This window comes from Oncorhynchus tshawytscha, linkage group LG06 (genome assembly GCF_018296145.1).
Source record: "Oncorhynchus tshawytscha isolate Ot180627B linkage group LG06, Otsh_v2.0, whole genome shotgun sequence".
NCBI classification, from domain to species: Eukaryota; Metazoa; Chordata; class Actinopteri; order Salmoniformes; family Salmonidae; genus Oncorhynchus; species Oncorhynchus tshawytscha.
In genome coordinates this window covers 50,233,510-50,260,634 of record NC_056434.1, presented here as the reverse complement: position 1 = coordinate 50,260,634, position 27,125 = coordinate 50,233,510, and the positions used below count along the sequence as shown (strand labels likewise).

General features: G+C 42.3%; 1 protein-coding gene across 1 annotated transcript in view; it reads left to right on the top strand.

Annotated features, from left to right (window-relative positions):
• zgc:101566 (Transmembrane protein 263-B-like) overlaps positions 1–23,802 on the top strand; it is a 51,862-nt gene extending 28,060 nt beyond the window's left edge. The window contains exon 3 of the mRNA XM_024424116.2: positions 21,692–23,802. Within this exon, the coding sequence (XP_024279884.2) occupies positions 21,692–21,972 (281 nt within the window). The 3' untranslated portion in view covers positions 21,973–23,802. The remainder of the gene's footprint in view (positions 1–21,691) is intronic.
• Positions 23,803–27,125: the final 3,323 nt, after the last annotated feature.

The window sequence follows — 27,125 nt, the reverse complement described above, 5'->3', positions numbered from 1 at the left end:
TACTCTATGGATATTGACAGTGTACTGTAGCTTCCTTTTTCCGGGCTGTTGTAATTTCACCATTTAGGCTGCATGTTTCTCAGCTCCTCTTGGGTGGGGTGAGATAGATTTTGGGACCAGGCTGCATGTTTCCTCAGCCCCTCTTGGGTGGGGTGAGACCTGCTGTAGATTTGTGGGAATCAACCAGGCTGCATGTTTCCTCAGCTCCTCTTGGGTGGGGTGAGACCTGCTGTAGATTTGTGGGAATCAACCAGGCTGCATGTTTCCTCAGCCCCTCTTGGGTGGGGTGAGACCTGCTGTAGATTTGTGGGAATCAACCAGGCTACATGTTTCCTCAGCCCCTCTTGGGTGGGGTGAGACCTGCTGTAGATTTGTGGGAATCAACCAGGCTGCATGTTTCCTCAGCTCCTCTTGGGTGGGGTGAGACCTGCTGTAGATTTGTGGGAATCAACCAGGCTACATGTTTCCTCAGCCCCTCTTGGGTGGGGTGAGACCTGCTGTAGATTTGTGGGAATCAACCAGGCTGCATGTTTCCTCAGCTCCTCTTGGGTGGGGTGAGACCTGCTGTAGATTTGTGGGAATCAACCAGGCTGCATGTTTCCTCAGCCCCTCTTGGGTGGGGTGAGACCTGCTGTAGATTTGTGGGAATCAACCAGGCTGCATGTTTCCTCAGCCCCTCTTGGGTGGGGTGAGACCTGCTGTAGATTTGTGGGAATCAACCAGGCTGCATGTTTCCTCAGCTCCTCTTGGGTGGGGTGAGACCTGCTGTAGATTTGTGGGAATCAACCAGGCTGCATGTTTCCTCAGCTCCTCTTGGGTGGGGTGAGACCTGCTGTAGATTTGTGGGAATCAACCAGGCTGCATGTTTCCTCAGCTCCTCTTGGGTAGGGTGAGACCTGCTGTAGATTTGTGGGAATCAACCAGGCTGCTAAGGTGCAGAGAAATTTTTTTAAATGCAAATATGAGCAGAACTTCGGTACACTTGGTATCAGTGAGTGAGAGCTTCTTACACCTAATTGGAAGAACCTCCCTCCTTGTTAAAGTCCCTATAGAAAGAGCAATATCTTTAAGAATATCTTAACCTTTTCATCAAACCCTTGAAATGTCATAGTTCTATGGCATATATCAAAAGGCAAAGTGACATTTTATTCATGACTGTGGAATTGGCTTGATCTTTAATGCTTTTGTTGGAACGAGCAAAGTGCTATTTCCCCATAAGGAGTCGAGAGAGAGGTGAAGTGTTATTATTTTGTGGCTTGCTTCAGAAGATGACAAACAAGAGGATTCTTTGAGGTTTGGGCTGAAGAGAATAAATTATTTAGAAGCTCTGTGAGGAGAAACTTGAGGTCTTTATGCTTGTAGGCTGAATAGCAGAGTTTTAAAGATGCAGTCCGGGATCTTAAGCACAACAAATTGGTAACATATTGCACAAATTCGATTCGTTAAAATATCACACGAATTGCAAAATGTATATGATATATCACACAAAATGAATAACGGGGTCCCGTCTTGGCTCGTGAGCACCACATTCAGAACTACTGTCTGAAATTGTACACAATTTTGAGAGTGCCATCTTTAATTCTAGAATCTTCTAAAACATTTGTTGAAATTCTGTAATGATTGAGCGATGTTTTATTGTTGTTTTTTGACAGGAGTGCTGCTGGCTGGAACACTAACCCCCCACACACACACACACACACACACACACACACACACACACAAACTCCTACCCAGATTCATGAGGTAATTTATCACAGGCATTTTGTGATAGACTGATCTATTATTTGACTGCCTGCTTGGTTTCCCCACTGCCGTAGATTGATAATTGTTGAACAGTGATCCGTCTTAGACACTTATCTACTTCTACCCTTATCTACTCATTAACAATGTAATGGCAGTTTACTAGAAGACAGTCTGACAGGTGGGAGGTGGGAGTGAAAGAGGGAGAGAGTGGGGGGGGGGCTCTCGCTTGTCTTTCTGCAGCAGACAATATGGTGAGCAACATGTTTGGACCATGGAATCGCAATGAAATCACAGTAATGAATTGCAATACATATATGGGAATCATGGGAATCGCAATACGTATCGTAAGTATTGTGATAATATCGTCCCTGGCAATTCCCAGCCCTAGAAGGTTGTTTTGTTGGGAGTTACAGTGAGTTATGCAGCCTTGAGGAGAGGAGTGTGGGGTCGAATGCAGAGTCATGAGGGCAAATATAAGGTGACACGATCGGTTTGTCTGATGTTTGTACACGTCTCCATCACCCTGCCCTGGTTATCCTTAGGGCTGACTGGCCCTGACTAGCCCTGCTGTCTGTGGGGACCATGTTCAGTTAGCAAGCTAGGCACGTACACTGGCTGTCAGCAAAGCTTGTGCTTGTCTGTGTGACTGACTGTATTACCCATTTCAGACAGAAGATGTAAAAAAACAAAACAAAGGCAATGTTTATATCACCCCCTTTCAAACAGCCTCTTATTTACCAATTTCTTGCAGGTATACATACCCCTTTTATACATATCAGTGGGTAACTGGCAAATTGGGAAGGGTGGGGGCTGGGGGGTGTTGGTAACCGTTTACACTCATACTCTATACGGGCAGATTTGGGCAGTTAATAAGCTCCTAAATAATAACGTAATGACCGTGCTGTATCATGCTATACATGACGTCGGAGCTCTTTTACAGTGCTGTATTGGTTTTGACTGACAGCCGAGCTGAACTTGAGCAACACGCGCAATGAGAAGACGTCCCTATCCCTTCCGGTAATTGGGCAACGCTTTAGCACATTTTTTGGTTGTCTGAGTGAGGGAAATGCTGTAAAGTAAAAAGGACTCTATGTGTATTTTTGAAAGATAAGACGTTGAGGATTTATAATCAAATACCTCTTTGATGTCGTACAAGCAAGCCAAACAGCCGTGCAAATGTGCACTTCACGTCTCCAAATCATAAGGCTCATACAGTGTCAGCGTTTATGATCACTTTATGTGATGTACAGTTACAAGATGACATGGCGTCATACCCTGGGTTGTTCTGAATAGAAGAAGCCCATGTTTGTTTATTGTGAAGAAAATTAGCCGGCGCACATGCACCTGAATGCAATCATGACTCCTTTCCATGCTCACCAAAATGTATTTTTTTTTATTGCCTTTCGACAGGTAACACTGTAGGATCGTATTTTATAACTTAGCTAGTCATGTTGGCAATAGAACAAGCTTTCAAATCATTCCCATCTGACCCAGATTGTGTTTAATAAATGGACCGTTTTTGGATTGCCTAAGCCACAACAGTAATTGTGGGATTGTTCCAAACGAAACAACTACAAGTTGTTGCTTGCTCCAATTCCTCAACGGAATAGCTAGGAGAGCTCAAAAAAAGTATCTTATAGTTGAAGACTCTTCTTTGAGTCATAAAAGTGCATCGAAATTGCTTAGGAACTGTGCACACTTTGTGGCCACTTGGAGATACCAGTTATTCCTCTCACTCAAATCCTTTTAATTGTTTTGTCTTATGTTGCACCCATTCCACATTTTCCAGCAATATCATGTTATTGAATGTATCCAGAGTGTTTTCAGATTTCGTTATCAACAAATGCTGCAAAAAAGTCCAGTAAATGTAAAATGAACATAAAATCAACAGCGTAATGTTTGGATTCAGTCTTGTGTCAGGTGAACCGTTGTGTCCTCACCTTTGGATGTGTACTCACATTTTCCCATTATCTCCAAACCGTTCCCTTTCAATTGCTACCATGGTTATGCATATGCCTTTCATATTTCTTCTGAAAGAAACATTTCAATTTAGGCCCTATCCATGCTATTTCAGTATCCTATATTATAAGGAGCTTACAAAGTCAAGCCTATTGCTCAGCATATGTTTAGAGATTGTTTCTATAATACTGAGTGTGCAAGTGGCAAGTCCAATTCTTTATAAAGAATGCAGTCCGGTATCAACCCGGTCGGATCTGGCCTTGCTGCGAACAAGAGAGTCTAGCCGAGTAAGTGTCCTATTTGAAGCCGCTGTAGGTAGGTCAAATCATTCCTATGTCAAATCGAATTGTATTGGTCACGTACACACACTGTACCCAGCAGATGTTATTGCGGGTGTTGCGAAATGCTTGTGTTCATAGCTCCAATGGTGCAGTAGTATATAACAATTCACAACAATACACACAAAACTCAAAGTAAAAGAATGGAATTAAGAAATGTATAAATATTAGGACAAGCAATGTCAGAGTGGCATTGAATAGATTATAGTATATACATATGGAATTAGTAAACCAGTATGTAAATATCATTATTAATGTGACGAGTGTTCCATTATTAAAGTAACCACTGATTCCGTGACTATGTACACAGGGCAGCAGCCTCTAAGGTTGAGTAACCGGGTGGTAGCCGGCTAGTGACAGTGACTAAGTTCAGGGCAAGTACTGGGTGGAGGCCGGCTGTGATGGCTATTTAACAGTCTGATGGCCTCGAGATAGAAGCTGTTTTTCAGTCTCTCGGTCCCAGCTTTGATGCACCTGTACTGACCTCGCCTTCTGGATGATAGCAGGGTGAACAGGCCGTGGCTCGGGTGGTTGATGTTCTTGATGATCTTTTTGGCCTTCCTGTGACATCGGGTGCTGTAGGTGTCCTGAAGGGCAGGCAGTGTGATCGGTGATGCGTTGGGCAGACTGCACCACTCTCTGGAGAGCCCTGCAGTTGCGGGCAGTGATACAGCCCAACAGGATACTCTCAATGGTGCATCTGTAAAAGTGTGTTAGGGGCCAAGACAAATTTCTTCAGTCTTCTGATGATAAAGAAGAGCTGTTGCACCTTCTTCACCACACTGTCTGTGTGGGTGGACCATTTCAGATTGTCTGCGATATGTACGCCGTGATGTGTACACCGTGATGTGTACGCCGAGCAACTTGAAGCTAAGCAAAACAGAGTGAGTTTTTAAAGTGTTGGCTCGCGTCCCATTTGGCACCCTAATCCCTTTGTAGTGCCTACATTTGCTATGTTCAACAAAAGTAGTGCACTAAATAGGGAACAGGGTGCCTTAAAGTGTTATTGTAGCACCGCTCCAAGGCATTTGAGTGAGAAACGCATAATTTCAGTTGCTAGGTCGAGATGCTTGCAGCTAGCTTTTAATTGCATTTCATATATGAGGTGTGCTGTGCCGTGGAGAAGGTCTGAGTTCACTGAGACTACAGTCATCACCTCAGTCAGCACTGCTCAGCTCCGCATTGCTTTGTCTTCCTTGAGACAACACTAATTAAGAAGCACTGAGAGAGAAGCTGAGGGAGATGCTCGGCTCACTCTGGGGTGATGTGGAGGAGGCTGTATGGTAACAAAAACAGTCGGTGAACTGTCATTTTATTTTCAGGTAATTGAGAAACAGTGTGGAATTAGCAAAGACACTACAAACTAGGATATCAAGAAACTTCCCTCCAATAGAAATCCTTGATCATGCTCATAGGCGATGTCATTTTGATGCTGGCTAGCTAAGCTAATGTGCAGAAACACGTCATCAGGTCTGACGGTCGTCTCGTGCCGACGTGCAAGGCACTCCTTTGATATAAAGTTGTTTATCTAAAATTAATGCGTATCACTTTCACGAGGTTGGAGTAATAACATGTTCAGCTACTTCAGACATTGGCTCGAAACTAGGTTTTGGCTTTAGATTTGGAGAAAATGAACAACTAAAGAAAAATATATAAATTCTCCCATTGAATCCCCAAACCCCTGTCTGGTCTGTCGAGTCTTCTTCACAAGGTGTTTCTCGGAACTATGGCAATGTTTGGGCCTCTGGGTTTAGAAATTAGTCTAACAAATTGTGAACAAATGTGTTATTTGGGGTCTATTTTGGTTCTAAAATGTCCAATCTCGGTCTTATATTTAAATAACAGGTCTATTTATTGTCAATTTTTACCCCCATTGTCTTTTAGATGAGGTTGATAGTCGAACCAATTAGGCTGTGTTTACACAGGCAGCCCAATTCTGATATTTTTTCCCACTAATTGATCTTTTGACCATTTACATCATATCTTTTTCAGAGCTGGTCTGATAGGTCCAAAGAGCAATTAGTTAAAAAAAATATATTTAAAAAAAAATATCAGAATTGGGCTGCCTGTGTAAACTCAGCCTAAGACACAGAACCAGTCTATTATTCCTTAAAGTAGACATAACAGTTATTATATTACATTCATTCTGGGAAAAATCGAAATGATTGTGTTTGTTGTGTACTTACCAACTATTTCCAGGTTGCTGGGGACACCAACAGCCTGTATCAGATGCGACGTTTGTCTTTTTCTCCTGTTATCTCCCTCAGCGAGACACTGAGGGGAGGTGGTAGTCACCACTGTAGATCTCCCGAGTTCCCGACTGCTCTCCTTGTTCACATAGACTACTGTTTGTATTTACCTTGAGGCTTCCTGCCTTCCTTCTTCGCACCTTGTCCCAAATACTCAGAGCTAGCTGTTGATTGAGAGAGCAGTATGGTATTGATATCATTCTCTGTTTCACATCCTTGTGTACAGAATTGTTTTAGCACTAAGCCGTGTTCGAGAAATAGGACCAGTCTAATCCAACAAAAGACTGCGATTGTGAAATGGTTTGACGAGGCCGAGGTCCAGGCAGGGCGCTAAACGCAAAGCCGTGTGGGTCGTGAAAGCTAAACACCTTGTCTGAGAGCATCGAGCAAGTGTGTGTGTGTCTGTGTGGGTGGGTGCAGATGAATCCAGCTGTTCTTTTGGTGATTTGTTATGGACCAGTCAAGTGTAAAGTCATACTTACTTAAACACGTAAGGATATTAAAGGATCAGAGAGGCTAGCTGTATTTTGCACAAAGCTCTCAAATAAATAAACACAGAAAAGTCCTGGTTAGCTTTTTAAGCTGCAATGCATTGCAGGCCCAGGACGAATGGCATCTGCTATGTTAGTGATGGGGGGGTCGATTGTTACATATCGGGATATTATTCTTGATGATATATCGTATCATTTTGACAATATCACAATATTGTTTTTGCACTTGGTGTCTGTACCTGCACCAAAACTCCAGTATTTGTCCTTTGTCCCTATATTTCCATTACTGATCAAGTCTCGTTATTATAGCGCTGTCTTGTCGACACTTCAGCAGACTAGGGTGAGCAATGTTTGGGACATCATATCATATCAGCACCTACGTATCGTGATAATATTGTATTGTGAAGTCCCTGACCATTCCCAGCCCTACTCAGTATATAACCTTGTCTCCTATTGTCATTGTCACCCCAAAACACTGTTGGCCAAAACAGACCACAAATATCTGGGACCAGGTAGATAGATCGTGTCTGTTATAGCAGCATGCATGAAGCTCTTGGTTGTGTAATCACTTAGGAGCAGGCCTGGGATTCCCATTAAGATGTTATGAGGTGCTTAATTAAATCAAATCAAATTGTATTAGTCACATGCGCCGAATGCATTCTTACAGTGAAATGCTTAATACAAGCCCCTAACCAACAATGCAGTTTTAAATATCCGAAAAATAATAAGAAATAAAAGTAACAAGTAGTTAAAGAGCAGCAGTAAAATAACAATAGCGAGACTACATACAGGGGGTACCGGTACAGAGTCAATGTGCGGGGGCACCGGTTAGTCGAGGTAATTGAGGTAATATGTACATGTAGGTAGAGTTATTAAAGTGACTATGCATAGATAATAACAGAGAGTAGCAGCAGCGTAAAAGGGGGGGACAAAGCAAATAGTCTGTGTGGCCATTTGATTAGATGTTCAGGAGTCTTATGGCTTGGGGGTAGAAGCTGTTTAGAATCCTCTTGGACCTAGACTTGGCTCCGGTACCGCTTGCCGTCCGGTAGCAGAGAGAACAGTCTATTACTAGGGTGGAGGCCAAGGTAGGGGCTGAGTGAGGATCTATATACTGTACAGTAGAGGTCTCCTGGGCTTCTTATCCACCAGGGTCCCATGTAACATTCTCACACACACACACACACACACACACACACACACACACACACACACACACACACACAACACAAAGGAGAGAGATGATGCCATGCCACAAGCAGCAGCTCCCAGCTCCCTGTATGCTTATCAGTGCACATTAAAGCTAGTCTCTAATGGTCTAGTGTGTGTGTGTGCATGCCTGTAATGGTCCATCTGAGACTTGGTAGTCTCCACACTGCAGTATCTACATGCTGCAGTCTAGATCCTCTTCCTCCTCATCCCAAATGGGACCCTATTTTTTTTCACCAGAAACTATGGGTCTATATAGGGAATGCTATTATAGGGTGCCGTTTGGCACGCTGCCCTATTCCCTGAGACTCAGCAGAGGCTGAATTAGCCTGCAGGCTGCTATAGCTTCCTCCCCTGTTAGAGTTTAACTGCCATGCAGATATTATACCCTCAACAGGTTTATTGTCATTGTCCTAAATGGTACCCTTTACCCTATACAGTGCACTACTTTTGATTGGAGCCCTGGTCAAAGGAAGTCCACTACATAGGGAAGAGGTTACAATTTGGGAGGGAGCCATTTGTCTTTTTGTTTTATGGGATTATTATTTATGGCAAGCATTATGGTAGGCATACCTTACCTCTGCAATATACTGGCCCCCTGAGAGGAGCTCCTTACTAAGAAGAGACAATGATGTGTCCTAAATGGCACCCTATTCCCTACATCCCTCAAATTCAACTCTGGACCTCAATGGCAGTTCCACTGCTTTTAAAAGAAATGGTTCCCCTCTATCCAGGGACTGATTTAGACCTGAGACACCAGGTGGGTGCAATTAATTATCAGGCAGAACAGTAGAACAGCAGGCTTCAGACCTCATAGGGTAAGAGTTTAATAACCCTGCACTAAATAGTACACTACACTACCATAGGGCTCTGGTCAAAAGTAGTGCACTATGCAGGGAATAGGGTGCCATTTAGGACGCAGTCAAAGGATGGTTTTAGAGGTTGTTCCAGCACACAGGCAGTGAGGGAATATTTGGCTCCATCAGCAGCTTGGTTTATTATCGGTCAATGAAATTCGGTCCTATGGATGGTATATAGGCCTAGATTTGATGTATCTCACATTCTCACTGCAGAGGATGGAATGGATGCTGTGTAGAATTAGTGGGTTGGTTCCGAGTTGAAACCCTGTGTTGGTTATATGTGACTGATCGGCTTGAGTCTTATGTTGCAACATTTGAAATGTTGTTTTTGACATTAGATAAAAGTAGAGACTCGGAGCGAGAAAATGCAGTTGAGGAACAATGTGATTATTATTTTATAAGCTGTGAATGTCTGAACATTGCACCCAAAAATAAACTGGCCACATTCTGGACATAACTTTGTAAGGACTGCGTTTGTGCAAAATGTTTCTGTGAAGAAGAAAAAAACAGTGTAGCCAGCTCACACGCTGATTGTTGCGTCAATCGAAACTGGACGTTCTAAATAAGCGCTCTAATCCCACCGGTTTGAGCATACGCTCCAGGGACCACTGTAGATTAATCACATCCGTTTGTTGGTACGTGTGAAAAGGTTAACGCCCGCCCGCTTAAGCCGTCAACCAGCTGCACCAATGTGTCGGAGGAAACACTGTTCAACGACCGAAGTCAGCCTGCAGGCTCCCGGCACGCCACAACAAGCCAAGTAACTTTTTTCTCTCAGCATATTTGTAATCAAATGCCATAATTTTCTCCCTCTCCTTAGCTATCAGTCTCTAATTCCATTGGGCATTCCACTGGTTTCAAAACCCCAGAAAGTGGAGCAATTCTCTTCTCTCAGCATGTCCAGCCCACCCATTATCTCAGCCAATCATGGCTAGTGGGAAGGTTCCTGCCTTTTTTGGTGGCTAAACCAACCTGGCTCGTAATTTATTCGTATTTATTCGTATTTACAGCATACAAATTTGTTATTGAGGTACATGAAAGTTCACATTTTTTGGAAGGGATTTCTGCCCCAAAAAAACACATTTTGATTGAAGAAAGTTTACGTTCAAATGGCTCTCCTGTGAAGTAGTGATCCTTGACATGCCTAGTTTCCTGAAACGAGTCACATATAGTAGCTACTACTCTTAAACCATTGGTTACCATCTACTGTAGTGCCCTTCGCTTTATTACAGGTGACAGTTTCAATTCTCATCACTGCATCCTATATCAGGTTGGCTGGACCTCTCTAAAGTCCCATAGATCACTTACATTACTCACTTCTTGTTCACAAAGCTCTGCTCCACAAACTTCCAACATACCTCACTTCCCTGTTGAAATATAAAAATATGAGATACCAAACTTGTTTGCAGGGTTGGTTAACTCTTGAGGTCCCGCTCGTCTCCACATAGTTTGGTAACTCCACCTTTAGTTTTAACGCACCTCAGTTATGGAATACCTTACAAAACAAATGACACATTCCCTGGTGCCGATCAGGTAGTTTAAAACTCTGTTGTAAAATGTGTTTGTGCAATTGTTTCAATTGACTATTATACAGTAACTTATTGTAATAGCATGATGTAATGTATTTATAACGGTCTTGTAGTTTTTATCTTTTTTTTTTTTTTTTCTCTCCCTCTGGGCACCATTGCAAATAAGACACTGGTCTCAATTGGGCTCCCTTGAGTAAATAAAAGTAAATAAAGAAGAGATCGCCTACTGCTGTGGTGCATAATCGGGTTGTATTGAGCACGGCTATCCCATAGGGGCCAGAGCACTGCCTCAGCCGCCTCCATAGTAGGACCTTCAAACCCTCACTGGCCGGATTCTCCTTTGATCATGAAGTTGCAAGCATGCACAGGAATAGGGTGCCATTTCAGACACTTTAAAGTCCCTTGCCTTCTTCCCAGTTGAACACAAGGATGTGGGCTTATTGGGTTCCTCAGGGAGCAATACCACAGCTGTTCTTCAAAAGCTCAGAGGCTCAAAGGCATGATATTCTTAGTTCTATCATGTGTCTCTGTGCCTTTTAGCGTATTTCTTAAAAGTCGCTGTGTGCACTCCACAATACTTGCCCAATTTTGGAATCAAAAAATCAACACTGCTTTTGACTTTTTTTGGGGGGTCTGATTTAAGGGTTTACTGTACAATACTGTACAATGATTGTGTGTGGGCCTCCTTGAAGTGACTTCTGGGAAAGGATAAGCTTATTGTGATTACATCTAATTACATTTGAAATTCTTCCAGAAAAATGCATACTGTTATTATTCAAAACAAAACACGGCGTTAAGGGGAACTATGCGTTGGTCTGAAGCCGAGAAATAAAGGAAATTCACATGAGCAAAGCAATACCTATTCCACCCCTGCTCTACCAAGGTTTTCCAGCACACAGCTTTGAACTACTCCAGTAGCTATGTTGGTATTGTATCTTAGACTATGTGTAGGCAGGTTGCTTCGGCTGTTTGCCTTCTCAAACAGTTTATCATTTATACTCTTAGACGAGCAAAGGTATTGGATTCTTCACACCCTACACTATGACCATTATGCAAACGTTTCATGCTTTTTTAAATGACGTGAAAGCAAGCTTTGCTTTTATACTTACAAGACCATCAGGCTTGATTGAGCTGTTTTGTCTTGTAGTAATGTGGTGTCTTCCTGTATTTCCTTAAACCTTTATTTTATCAAAATATCATAAAAAATATTTTTGGTCAGTAGGTGCCCAACATAACAAAATTGTTTTATAATTTTTTATAGCAGTGTACTGTAAAGTTTTCCCTCAATTTACACACAATACCCCATAATGACAAAGCAAAAACAGGTTTTTAGACATTTTGGCGAATTATTATTATTATTATTTTTTTTTATTCCTTCGACGTCATGGCTTGGTATTTGCTTTGACATGCACTGTCAACTGTGGGACCTTTTGTGGCACACAAATGTGTGCCTTTCCAAATCATGTCCAATCAATTGAATTTAACACAGGTGGACTCCAATTTGTTGAAACATCTCAAGGATAATCAATGGGAACGGTATTCACCCGAGCTCAATTTCGAGTCTCATAGCAAAGGGTCTAAATACTTACGTAAATAAGGTCTTTCTGTTTTTCTGTTGTATTGTGTGTGTATTGTGTGTATTTAATCCGTTTTTGATTAAGGCTGTAACGTAACAAAATGTGGGGGGAAAAAGATGTGGAGGTCCTAAATATTTTCTGAAGGCACTGTACATCTCCAGGGAGTTCATACCCAGGCAGAATTCCTGGTAGGCCTACTCTTAATGATGTAGAACGTTAGGGTGTTGCTTAGGAAGTGTAAGGTTGTGACATTCTACTATATCTCACCCCTCAGGGATGTGATAACACCGGGCGTTAGTGACAGTTGGTGTTAGTGTGTCTTGGCCTCCGTTATTGTTAATGAGAAGCCTCTACGTTTGAGGATAGACAGCATAAGGAGATCTAGGGCACACCTCCCAAATGACACTCCGTTCCCTATATAGTAGTGCGCAACTTTTGACTCGGGCCATGTGAATGAAGGGCTATTACAGACCTCCCACTATCCAGAGGTGCAGGTTGACGTGGTGAAGAGAATGACCGTGTGTACGGGGGGGGGTGCACGGATAGGCTTCTTTCAGCCACAGATGAAGATGTCTATAAATAGCATATGGTAACGGCTCTGCCAACACACTTGGCACAGCCTGGGAAAGAGACAGAATTTGTTGGCGTGCCTACACATTAATACGCAGTTGGTTTTATATCGGTACCTAATGCAGATAGGAAGCTACTGGAAATGTGGTTTATTAACTGTTGAATAGTATTCCAGGTAGTTATTGAACAGTAAGGCTACTTCACTTTCTTTATTTTACTGTTACAACAGTTTGAACAGGGGCCTGTTTGTCCTATGCAGCTTTTTTTAGCAGAGAAGTGAAGGAGCCTGCGTGTATAATGTTCATGTTCTCAGTCAGATAGGGGTGGGTCCGATAGCCTAGTGGTGGCCCCTTGAGGAGCAGAAGGGCTAATCGTTCTATAAAGTCATGTCGTTAGTGTAAAAAGGAATGACGTGAAAAGCTCACCACTCACTCCTCGCTAGCTACGACATTAGGGAATTCATGTTTGTCAAGCCAAAGGGGGGTGGGAGGGGGAATGGCGGGCTGAAAGACATACAGTTCTGTCACCTCAATGTTATGCTTGGATTGAGACGGGAGAATATACATCACTGTGTCAAATCATGCAAGGACGGGATAGGGGGTACTTTATCACCCAGGGTGAAGTGGTACATTATATCTGTGCTAGGAAGTAGGTGATGGGCTGCAAAGGCCTTTTTTTACTGTACAATGAAGTCAATGGGCTGGATTTACCCAAAACTGAAGATGTATTAATCAGGAAATGAATGTGACTTCAATAAACACTGGAGACATTAATTAGCATGGTACACTTTCCCCCCAATTTCTATATTATTAGCATGACGTTAAATGTACACATTGCCAAAGCATTCTCTCTCTCTCTCTCTCTCTCTCTCTCTCTCTCTCTCTCTCTCTCTCTCTCTCTCTCTCTCTCTCTCTCCCTCTCTCTCTCTCTCTCTCTCTCTCTCTCTCTCTCCCCTCTCTCTCTCTCTCTCTATCTCCCTCCCTCTCTCTCTCTCTCTCTCTCTGTATCTCTCTCTATCTCCCCATCTCTCTCTCACTCTCTCTCTCTCTCTCTCTGTCTTTCTTTCAATTCAATTGACTTTATTGACATGGCAAGTTCATTATTACTTACTTACATTGCCAAAGTATACATATCGAAAAATAAAAATATATATTTAAATATAAAATATATATATATTTATATATAAATAAATGGTGGGACCAACAGCAATAATAATAGTAGTAGTGGACATGGGATTACCATTAACAACAACTACAACAACAATATTAATGAGAACAACAATACATTAAAGCAATGGTAGTAGACCAGTGTCCACATGACTGAGAAGACACATGATGTGGTATGAAAGACAAAACAAAACAAGATGGGAAATATTATCGACATTACTTTGCACTTTTCACTGGCTGTCCCTCAGGTTGTGGCAGGAGGACACATATTTGGCTGCCAAAACTGCACATTTTGGCTTTTCACCTAATAAATACAGGTATTTGATTTTTTTTCTTCATCTTTTATAGTTTCAAATTCTTTGTATTGAATTATAATTTTGGGAAAGAAATATTCTCTTAGGTCTGAGTTTTTGTCACAGTGCAGTAGGAAATGCAGCTCTGTCTCTACCTCTCCCCTGGAGCAGAGTGAGCACAGCCTGTCCTCTCTGGGCAGCCAGGTTTGTCTGTGTCGACCGGCCTCTATAGCCAGACTGTGCTCTCTGGGCAGCCAGGTTTGTCTGTGACGACCGGTCTCTATAGCCAGACTGTGCTCACTGAGTCTGTACCTAGTCAATGTTTTTCTCAGTTTTCTATCAGTCACAGTGGTCAGATAGTCTGCCACCATGTACTGTCTGTTTAGAGACAAATAGCATTGAAGTTTACTTTGATTTTTTGTTGTCTTTCCAATAGGTGATATATTTTTCTTTTTGTTTTGTGATGATTTGGTTGGGCCAGATTTTCTGAGTGCTGTCCTGAGGCTCTATGGTGTTGGTTTGGGTTGGTGAACTGAGCCTCAGAACCAGCTGGCTGAGGGGACTCTTCTCTTGTTTCATCTCTTGACATTGTAGAGCTGTGTGATGGAATGTTTTGGGGTCACTTGTTTTTAGATGGTTGTAAAATTTGATGGCTATTTTTTCTATTCGAATGAGGAGGGGATATTGGCCCAATTCTGCTCTACATGCGTTATTTTGAGTTTTTCTTTGCACTTGCAATACAGTCTTGCAAAAATCTGCATGCAGTATTTCGATTGGATGTTTGTCCCATTTGGTAAATTCATTATTAGAGACTGGACCCCATACTTCACTGCCATATAGAGCAATTGGTTCTATAACTGATTGAAAAATTTTGAGCCAGATTCTAATTGGAATTTTGATTTTGATGTTCCTTTTAATGGCATAGAATGCTCTTGCTTTGTCTCTCAGCTCATTCACAGCCATGTGAAAGCTACCTGTGTTGCTGATATTTAGTCCTAGATATGTGTAGTTTTTGGTGTGTTCTAATATAACTGTGTCCAAAATAGAATTTATATTTGTCATCCTTATTTCCGGACCTTTTTTGGAATATCATTATATTATTGTTTTTTTAGGTTAACGGTCAGAGCCCAGGTCTGACAGAACCTGTGAAGACGATCTAGGTGCTGCACCAGGTCATCTGCGTACAGCAGACACTTGATTTGAGTGTTGTGTAGGGTGATACCAGGTGCTGCCGATTCTTCTAATGTTTTTGCCAATTCATTAATGTAGATGTTAAATAGTGTTGGACTTATTGGGCAGCCCTGTTTCACTCCCCGTCCCTGAGAGAAGAAGTCTGTTTGCTTGTTGCCAATTTTAACCGCACATTTTTTATTAGTGTACATTGATTTAATAAAATCATATGTTTTCCCTCCAATACCACTTTCTATTAGTTTATAAAAAAGACCTTTGTGCCAAATTGAATCAAATTCTTTCTTGAAATATACAAAACACAAGTAGGTTTTGCCTTTGTTTTGGTTTACTTGTTTATCAATTAAAGTGTGGAGGGTGTAAATGTGGTCTGTTGTACGATAATTATTTTTGGAAATCCAATCTGGTTTCTGCTCAGGATGTTGTGTTCGTCAAGGAAATTATGTAGTCTGCTATTTATAATATTGCAGAGAATTTTTCCCAAGTTGCTGTTAACGCAAATTCCTTATTATTTGGGTCAAATCTGTCTCAATTTTTATAGATTGGTGTGATCAATCCCTGGTTCCAAATATCGGGGAAAATACCTGCAGTGAGGATAATGTTGAAGAGTTTGAGTATAGCCAATTTGAATTTGTCTGTATATTTGATTTCATTTCAAATACCATCAGCACCACAGGCCTTTTGGGGTTGGAGAGTGCATAGTTTTTCCAATAATTATTATTCTGTAATTGGGGTATCCACAGGATTCTGATAGTCTTTGACTGCTGATTCAAGGATTTGTCATTTTTTTCTGTATATCTTTTTGTTCTGGGCTCTTTGTTATATTGCTGTAGAGGTTTGCAAAGTGATTTCTCCACATATCCCCATTTTGGATAGCCAATTCCTCATGATGAGGTTTGTTTAATTTATTCAAATTCTCCCAGAAGTGGTTTGATTCTATGGATTCCTCAATTCCATCCAGCTGATTTCTAATGTGCTGTTCAACTTTTTGTTCTGAGGCTGTGTTTGTATTGCTTCAGTGTTTCCCCAAATTGAAGGCGTATATATTTGTTGTCTGGTTCTCAATTACTTTCTTAGATTTTTGCAATCATTATCAAACCATTTTTCATTATCTGTTATTTCTGGTTTGCTCCAAGGAAGCTAATTTGTCAAATATAAAGTTTATGTTCCAAATGGCTAAATTTACACCTTCATTGCTGTAGGAGAATGCTAAGGCTAAAAAGTTGTCCAGGAGAGATTGTATTTTTTGGCTACTAATTGCTTTTTGGTAGATGTCTGTACTGTTTGCACTCCATCTATAGGCCTGTTTTGTACCATGTCATTTATTGGGCTGTGATGCTTCATGGTTGGGTTCTGCTATTCTCAGATACACTGTGATTTTACTGTGGTCTGAGAGAGGTGTTAGTGGGCTGACTGTGACTTGCTCTGCTGCTGCCAAGGGATGAGCTGTAGGTGTACCTACCAAAAGAGTCCCCTCTCAGCCTACCATTGACTATGTACAGACCCAGTGTTCGACAGAGCTTCACGAGATGTACTCCGTTTTTGTTTTTCACTTTGTCATCGTTGTTTCTGTGGGGGTATGTGGGGAGGGAAAGGTCTCTCTCTCTCTCTCCTTCGAAGTTACTTTTAAAAAGCTTTTTCTGTCCACATTTTATGCCACATTTTAAAGCCTTAGCCTATGACTCAGTCATCTGTAAGCAGTGGCAACAACCATGGACATGCATTGTGATTCACTACAGCCACAGAACTTACATAGACCAACAACACCATTACCCATTTTATAGGTGCCTTTTATATTCCCCAAGCTGTAAAGCCAAGTTTCCACTAATAAGCGTTTTATACCAACAGGCTTGTGGTGGATGACAGCTTCAATAAAGTGTATATAGCTGTATTTAAGGGCTGGGAATTGCCAGGGACCTCACAATACGATATTGTCACGATACTCACATGTTTTACATTTGACATTTTAGCAGATGCTCTTATCCAGAATGACAGTTAGTGCATTCATCTTAAGATAGTTAGGTGGGACGACCACATATCCCAGGCATGGTAAGTCCACTTTTCAGAAATAAAGTAGCAATCAGAAAAGTCAGAGCTAGATGGGGGGGAGGGGGGGGTGGAGCAGTGTTCAGGACTTGTCTTTTTTATATATATACTGGACAAAAAATGTACATGCATCAATTTCAACAATTTTAGTAAGTGACAGATCATATAAGGAAATCAGTCAATTGAAATTCATTAGGCCCTAATCTATGGATTTCACATGACTGGGAAGGGGCTCAGCCAATCAGAATAAGTTTTTCCCCGCAAAAGGGCTTTTTACAGACAGAAACACTCCTCAGTTTCATCAGCTGTCCGGGTGGCTGGTCTTAGATGATCCTGCGGGTGAAGAAACCAGATGTGGAGGTCCTGAGCTGGCGTGGTTACACGTGGTCTGCGGTGGTGAGGCCGGTTGAACGTACTGCCAAATTCTTTAAAATGACGTTGTTATGCGGCTTATGGTAAAGAAATGAACATTCAATTATCTTACAACAACTCTAGTGGACATTACTGCAGTCAGCATGCCAATTACATGCTCCCTCAAAACATGAGACATTTGTCGCATTGTGATGTGTGACAAAACTGCACATTTTAGAGTGTCCTTTTATTGTCCCCAGCACAAGGTGCACCTGTCTAATGATCATGCTGTTTAATCAGCTTCTTAACATGCCACACCGTTCAGGTGGATGAATTATCTTGGCAAAGGAGTAATGCTCACAGGGATGTTAACATATTTGTGCACAAAATGTTAGAGAAATAAGCTTTTTGTGCGTTTCTGGGACCTTTTATTTCATCTCATGAAACATAGAACCAACACTTTACATGTTGCGTTTATATTTTTGTTCTCTGTGTGCGTGCGTGCGTGGAACAAGATCTTAACCCAGTTGAACACTTATGGGAGATGCAGTAGTGTTGCCTGAGACAGCGTTTTCCACCACCATCAACAAAACACCAAATTATGGAATTTCTTGGAAAAGAATGGTGTCACATCCCTCCAGACACTTGTAGAATCTATGCCAAGGCACATTTAAGTTGTTCTGGGAGCTTGTGGTGGCCCAAATCCTTTTAAAGAGACTTTATGTTGGTGTTTCCTTTATTTTGGCAGTGACCTGTATATTGTAATATACACGGCATAAGCAAAAAGTATGTGGACACCTATTCGTCGGATGTCTCATTCCAAAATCATGGGCGGGCATTAATATGGAGTTGGTCCCCCCTTTGCTGCTATTACAGCCTCCACTTTTCAGGGAAGACTTTCCACTATATATTGGAACTTTGCTGCAGGGACTTGCTTCCATTCAGCCACGAGCATTAGTGAGGTCGGACGCTGATGTTGGTCGATTTTAGGCCTGGCTCACAGTCGGCATTCCAATTCAGGTCACTGCTTTCTGCAGGCCAGTCAAGTTCTTCCACACCATTTCTTTATGGACCTCGCTTTGTGCATGGGGGCATTGTCATGCTGAAACAGGAAAGGGCCTTCCCCAAACTGCAGCCACAAAGTTGGAAGCACAGAATTGTCTAGAATGTCATTGTATGCTTTAACGTTAAGATTTCCTTTCACTGGAACTAAGGGGCCTAGCCCAAACCATGAAAAACAGCCCCAGACCATTATTCCTCCTCCTCTAAACTTTACAGTTGGCACTATGCATTGGGGCAGATAGCGTTCTCCTGGCATTCGCCAAACCCAGATTTGTCCGTCAGACTGCCAGATGGTGAAGCGTGATTCATCACTTCAGAGAACACATTTCCACTGCTCCAGAGTCCAATGGCAGCAAGCTTTACACCATTCCAGCTGACGCTTGGCATTGCGCATGGTGATCTTGAGCTTGTGTGTGGCTGCTCGGCCATGGAAACCGATTTCATGAAGCTCCCAACGAACAGTTATTGTACTGACGTTGCTTCCGGAGGCAGTTTGGAACTCGGTAGTGAGTGTTGCAACTGGGAACAGACGATTTGTATGCGCTGCGTGCTACAGCACCTTTCTGTGACCTTGTGTGGCCTACCACTTAGCGGCTGAGCCATTGTTGCTTCTAGACTTTTCCACTTAATGTTGACATGGGCAGCTCTAGAAGGGCAGTCATTTGATGAACTGACTTGTTGGGAAGGTGCCACGTTGAAAGTCACTGAGCTCTTCAGTAAGGCCATTTACTGCCATTGTTTGTCTTTGGAGATTGCATGGCTGTGTGCTCGATTTCATACACGGGCCAGCAACGGGTGTGGCTGAAATAGCTGAATCCATTTATTTGAAGGTATGTCCACATACTTTTGTATATATAGTGTACAGTTGAAGTGGAGTTTTTTCAACCACTCCACAAATTTCTTGTTAACGAACTATAGTTTTGGCAAGTCGGTTAGGACATCTACTTTGTGCATGACACAAGTCATTTTTACAACAATTGTTGACAGACAGATTATTTCACTTATAATTCACTGTATCACAATTCCAGTGGGTCAGAAGTTTACATACAGTAAGTTGACTGTGCCTTTAAACAGCTTGGAAAATTCCATAAAATTATGTCATGGCTTTAGAAGCTTCTGATAGGCTAGTTGACATCATTTGAGTCAATTGGAGGTGTACCTGTGGATGTTTTTTAGGCCTACCTTCAAACTCAGTGCCTCTTTGCTTGCCATCATGGGAAAATCAAAATAAATCAGCCAAGATCTCCACAGGTCTGGTTCATCCTTGGGAGCAATTTCCAAACGCCTGCAGGTACCATGTTCATCTGTACAAACAATAGCACAAAAGTATAAACACCATGGGACCACGCAGCCACCGCTCAGGAAGGAGACGCGTTCTGTCTCCTAGAGATGAACGTACTTTGGTGCGAAAAGTGCAAATCAATCCCAGAACAACAGCAGAGGACCTTGTGAAGATGCTGGAGGAAACAGGAACAAAAGTATCTATATCCACAGTAAAACGAGTCCTATATTGACATAACCCGAAAGGCCGCTCAGCAAGGAAGAAGCCACTTCTCCAAAACCGCCATAAAAAAGCCAGACTAAAGTTTGCAACTGCACATGGGGACAAAGATCATACTTTTTGGAGAAATGTCCTCTGGTCTGATGAAACAAAAATAGAACTGTTTGGCCATAATGACCATCGTTATGTTTGGAGGAGAAAAGGGGAGGCTTGCAAGCCGAAGAACACCATCCCAACCGTGAAGCACGGTAGTGGCTGCATCATGTTGTGGGGGTGCTTTGCTGCAGGGGGGTCTGCTGCACTTCACAAAATAGATGGGATCATGAGGAAGGAAATGTATGTGGATATATTGAAGCAACATCTCAAGACATCAGTCAGGAAGTTAAAGCTTAGTTTTAAATGGGTCTTCCAAATGGACAATGACCCCAAGCATACTTTCAAAGTTGTGGCAAAATGGCTTAAGGACAACAAAGTCAAGGTATTGGAGTGACCATCACAAAGCCCTGACCTCAATCACATAAAAAATCTGTGGGCAGAACTGAAAACGCATGTGCGAGCAAGGAGGCCTAAAAACCTGACTCAGTTACACCTGCTCTGTCAGGAGGAATGAGCCAAAATTCACCCAACTTATTGTGGAAGGCTACCTGAAACGTTTGACCCAAGTTAAACAATTTAAAGGCAATGCTACCGAATGCTAATTGAGTGTGTGTAAACTTCTGACCCACTGGGAATATGATGAAAGAAATAAAAGCTGAAATAAATCATTCTCTCTACTATTATCCTGACATTTCACATTCTTAAAATGAAATGGTGATCCTAACTGACCTAAGACAGGGAATTTTTACTTTGATTAAATGTCAGGAATTGTGAAAAACTGAGTTTAAATGTATTTGGCTAAGGTGTATGTAAACTTCCAACTTCAACTGTATGTGAATTAGGAAATTAATACAATATGAGCGATTTAAAGTGAACTCTTAGTCCACACAAGTCCCCATCATCAGCTTTGTATCAGTCAGGCCATGTAATAGACCTTATTTGCGGAGGCTTTAGGTCAGACAATAACTATTTACAATAATGAGTTATACAGTCAAACACCAATTCAACATTCTCCTTATGTAAGTAAGTGGCAGATATCTGACATTAATCTTTGTATTGAGATGTTGTATTCTAGGTAGGACTATTATTAAAGAGAGGTTCTGTGTCCCAAATGGCACCCTATAGTCCCTTCATAGTGCTTTCCTTTTGACCAGATCCTTTTTAGGGCCTTGTTGTCGACTGTGTAGGATAGGCGTTGGAAATGTAGGATGATGGATTGGCGTATGGTGGTCCTCGTTGTTCCTCTGAGGGGACTGGAAAGATCACCTGCTTTGTTTTCCTCTAACATCTACAGCCATATAACACCCCTGAAGAAGACTAATGGGAAGGTTTCACCTGGCACTTTCTTTCAGGCACCTAGACACAAACTATGAATCTATAAATAAATAAATAGTCATATTTTTTTCTCTCCCTCATTTCCCCTCTCCCAACCCTCCCCCCCTCTCCCAACCCTCCCCCTCCAGACGGCGAGAAGGACCACCCTAAGACCGAGGCGGGGGTCATCTGGAGGGTGACCGGCGGTCTCTTCAACATGACCAGAGGGGCGGTCGGCGCGACATGGGGAGGCGTGGCCTGGGTGGGCTGTAAGAGCTATGACATCACCAAGACGGTGGTGACCAGCGTGCCGGCCGCCGGCGTGGGATTAGTCAAAGGGGGCGTTTCCGTGGTGACGGGAGGAGTTGGAGCGGTAGGGTCCGCAGTAGCCAGTAAAGTGACACCAAAGAAAAAGGATAAGTCGGATTAGGCCTAGACCCAACTACCACCCCAATCTATGCGTCCTTCATTATCTGTCTGCTGTGCATAGGATCCATCTGGTTACCGATGGTAACGATTCAGAGTTGAGATAAGCCCAAGTACCTTGGATTTCCACGTAAATCATTCAACGACATCAATGGGGAAACTTGCGTGAAAAGCCGAGTTAAGCTTGCGGATCTCAAGTCAGAATACTACCCTGAGGCAGCCATTACAGAGGGAATTTTATGGGATTGGTGACGATATAGGAAGGTTGAACTTACTGCCGATGTACTTCTGAGAGGGATCTCATGTTTTTGTGATTGACCTGTGTGTGGGAAGGGCATAATAATATGACGACCACGCACAATGTTTGTCATGCATAAGAACAATTTGGTAGCGATTCAGCAAGGACACATCTACACATTTCTCAAAGACTGGAGTTGATTTAAATTCTTCCAGTTTTATTATCTTTACGTTAGTATGAAAACAAAGTGAAAGGTACTTTTACACAACTTAATTTCACCAGTTTGACATCGGTGATTGGAGAACACACACCAAAAACGACGTGTGTATGTGAAGATGTACAGAGTGTGTATTATAATAGATATGTGAATAAAAGGTACGTGGATCCTATTGATGCAGATAGAGAAGGTAGGAGAGGGACTTTGCAGTCTTGAAACTCCATTGCAACTTGGATTTTACAAAATTGTACAACAGGTGAGGGGATTTTATATATTTTTTTGAGTTGGAGACCTGTTAAATAAAGCGTGTTATTGCATAGAAACGGATCTAAAAAAAATCCTGAAAGACACCTTTTTGTATACATGTTACTTATATCAGCAGAGGTCCTGGGGTGTTTAAAGAAATGAAGCACCATTTCACCACCAACGAAACACACGTACGTAAGGTCAAGGGTCATAGTTCATGCCTGCATGGCAAATGTCACCCTATTCCCTTTATAGTGCATTACTTTTTACCAGGGCCCTCTTGTTTAAAAGTAGTGCGCTATATAGGGAATAGGGTGCCATGTGGGGCTCATCCTATGTCATTCACTTGTATGGACTTTCCTCAAATCTATATGTATGTGCCTACCTGTACAATGTACACACATTAGATAGATAAGTACTGATAGTTGATAGTTCACACTGACATTCCCGGAGTATGAGGGTCAGTTGAAAACTAACCTGCTTTTTCTTTCCACGAATCCCATTCACTTCTGGGTGCCAATATGTTTGGCATGAAAATGAGTTGACAAGATGCCAGAAACAGATCTGGGTACAGGCTAATTCATTTCCACATGGTTTACATTGTTACCATAGTGCTGAATTACTGTCCATTCTGATGAGACATTAGGTGTACACCAATCTTTTTTTTGTTCTTTTTTTGTATTTCAATGTTCACTAGAAAGAGAACACTCTTGGCATGGTATTTCAACGCTCTTACTTAAGCACCGCATGCTTCAAGTAGTCGTTTTTCCCTTCTTCCTGTTTATTATTATGACAAGTCTTGCCTATTTCATTTGATGCTTTTTCCTCTTGTCCTGTCTATTTACTGTTTTCCTAGTCTCTTACTTCTGCTAGTTAATATATGTATTGGGGACTCTGTTATTATAACACGATGTGTATTCCAAATTACACCCTGTTCCCTATTTAGTGCAGCACTTTTGACCAGAGCCCATAGGGGCTTTGGTCAAAAGTAGTGCACTATGTAGGGAATAGGGTGCAATTTGGGACGCATGCCTGGACCTTTAAGACCAAGTAGATTTTTCTCTATGATAGAACTATTTTTGCAAAAACTGATGCTGTATTCTATAAATAAAGCTACTCTGTATTTGAATTCAGATTGTTGCATTTTATTCGGTTGCTAAAAGGGTACTGCTTTATGTCTATATGTATGACCCTCTGCCCTCTCTCTACCCCACCCTCAACCTCAGAGGAAGTTATGGGTCCAGTTATAGGTCCAGCTGATAGCAAGGAAATCAATGACATTTATTGGAGAAGCAGAGCAATTTGTCAGAATATTCCAAAGTCTGCTTTTGTATTACATAGTATCCATTTCCTTGACTCATATCTCAGTAAGCTTGACTTTCTACTTCTGCTGGTGTTGATGACTATTCTCTCCTTCTACTCTCCTTATACTGTAGTGGCCGTTTGCTGTGTACAAGGAGCAGTGATAGGAGATGAGGATAGATGTTCAGGTTGGGTTGTTTTCAACCACTCCAAAGGTGTGAAATAATGTGTTTTCCAGTTTCTATTTCATCCGTATGTGGATGTGCGGTTGATTTCGGCTTCGGTCATGCCTCTATAATCTGTTCAGTGACACATGGCAACAGTCAGCACTACACCTATTACAAGCCTCTATGGGCCCTGGTCAAAGGTAGGGCACTATAAAGGGAATAGGGTGTCATTTGGGACATTTGGCTCAAGCTGTGCTCCATCATCTCTCCCCTGTGCTGTGCACTGTACCAAATCACCTAGGCAAAGGGAAGAGTTGGATCTATCTCTGATGTTACTGTCAGCCCTCGTCTAGCAGCTGTGCCTCTTACTAACATGGTCTCCGCTCCTGTCCAGAGTGATGAAGGGGGTAGGAAGTACTGGTTATTGCCCATAATTGCCAATATTAAATGGGCATAATCGGATCCTACAGAGATACATACAGAACCACAGTATTCAATGCTTGCTATCACCCCCTCAGAGCAAATCATGTCGACTTGATAGGTCATATCAGTGCTCAAGCATTGAATACAGTTACACTGTCTCCCTATTGGTATAATGTATGCCCATTTAAACAAAGGGAAGTTCAAGTATACCTTTGTACTTGAGATCCCTTTGAACTTGAGATCCTTTTACACAAGCTCCTCGCCCCTGAATGAGACATGAGCTCCCCTAAATGCAACGAATGTCAAACTTTGGGTGTGGTCTCTAAATAATGCTAATTTAACCGTTCTCCTATTGGTAAATATGTTTTACAGTGGTACATATGAAAATAAGAGCTTCCAAATGAAACGAACACCCCCACAAAGTCAGTTGAGTTGGCACCATCGATTTGAGCAATCCACTCGTTTAACTTGCAGAGAAAGGAATCTGAAAATCTACCCCTAAACTTTGTTTCAACAAGTCAAAATACATTTCTATTTACTCCTCAGATACCCTAAAATGAAACTATAATATTTATTTCGGAAAGAAGTATGTTCAATAGGAAACCGATTTTAGCAGGTGCGTAATGTCTTCATGGCGCGCGCAACCATGAATTTCCAAGACTGTGTCCCTCTACTAAAACTGTTATTTCTTATTTGTTTATGAAGTTACAAGCCTGAAACCTTGAACATAGACTGCTGACAACCTGAGAAAGCCATAGGAATTGCATCCAGGGAGCTAATTTTCATTTATCTCTTGCCTTTCTAAGAGGAAAAACTTACGGTTGGTTTTTCTCTGGATTTTCTCCTACCATATCTATTGTGTTATATTCTCCTACATTAACATTTTAACATTTATACAAACCTCAAAGTGTTTTCTTTCCAATGGTACCAATTATATGCATCTACTGGCTTCAGGGCCTGAACTACAGGCAGTTTACTTTGGGCACGTCATTTAGGCAGGAAGTGGAGAAAAAAGGGTCCTAGACCTAAGTTATTTTTAAAACATAGCCTATGCCTCTTCCAATGCATTAGATTTATCCATTGATTTATCATTGTTTGCTGTTGTCAGTCAGCTGTTTAGAGCGCTAATTGCTTTATTTTTCAGGTGCGCTCGGGTATTGGTGTTCTCTGTGCCGTCCATAGCTAAAAGATGTAGACCATTTATTTAGCTTTTATTTTCTATCAATATTTGTTTTTTTTCCTGGATCAACTGATGATGGTATCACTAGACAACTAGCCAATAGCTAGACATCAATGCGCATCTAATCCATCCAACATTAATGACAGTAGGCCTATAGTTGACTCTTTCGGTTAGAAGGATTTGATTTTGCAATGGCATAGGCTTACATTATTAAGGATTTGTGTGCCCATGAGAACTGTTCACGGCAAGACATAATGAAATGTTACATAGGCAAAGCTACACTTACAGTATCACTGCTCAGGCTAAGACCCAGATGCAGACACAGGAGGCGGATAGTACGAGTCTCAGAGTTTATTGCAGTACAAGGGGCAAGCAATCGTTGGGCAAGGCAGGCAAATATTCGTAATCCAAATCAGAGTCAGTCAGGTAAAGGATGGCAGGCAGGATCAGGAAACAGGAGACAAAGGGCTGTGAGACAAAGGTTTAACTCTAGATACATGGAGAGTGGAAAGTATATGGAGGGTGCGGAGCAACAGAAGGTGAACAGCAGAGGGACTAAGAACCTTAGAGATCGGGAAAGGACTGATAAAATGGGGCGGAAAGTTTGCAGGAATCCGCCCAAAGGGGCAGATCCCGAATAGAAAGTCTCAAAATCCCTGCCCAAGACAGAAGCGGGGAGCAGGGGTCCGGTGGCGGTTTGCCTGTCGTTGAAACCTGGAGGTGGTCTTGAGAAGAGCGGGCTCTCTTCCAGGTACAGCGACGGGTGAACATCTGGAAGAAGGTATGCTAGCCACTTGCTCCGGGAAGAGCGGGGGCTGAAAAGGCGAGAGACCAGTAGCAGAACAGGGAAGGGTGTTGCAGGCTTATTCCACCCACACGAGTTGCTGGCTCCAGGTGGTGGGATTGGGGGAGATGAGGCAACGAAGAGTCGTCTCCAGGTCCTGATTGGCTCGCTCCGACTGGCCGTTAGACTGGGGATGAAAACCAGAGGATAGGCTGGCCGACAACCCAATGATGGTGCAGAACACCCTCTAGAACCGGGTTGAGAACTGAGGACCGTGATCGGAGACTATGTCGACCGGAAGTCCATGGATCCGGAAGACGTGCTGCACCATGTGCTGGACCGTCTCCTTAGCTGTGGGAAACTTAGGAAGAGGCGTAAAATGGGTGGCTTTGGAAAACATATCCATGGTGGTGTTGCCGTCTGATGGAGGGAAACCCGTGACGAAGTCCAAGGATATATGGGACCAGGGGCGGTGAAGAACAGGGAGTGGTTGAAGGAGGCCAGCCGGAGCTTGCCGCGGATTCTTGTTTTGCACACACACAGTGCAGACAGCAACACATGTGGAGACGACAGTAACCATAGTGGCCACAAAAAATGTTT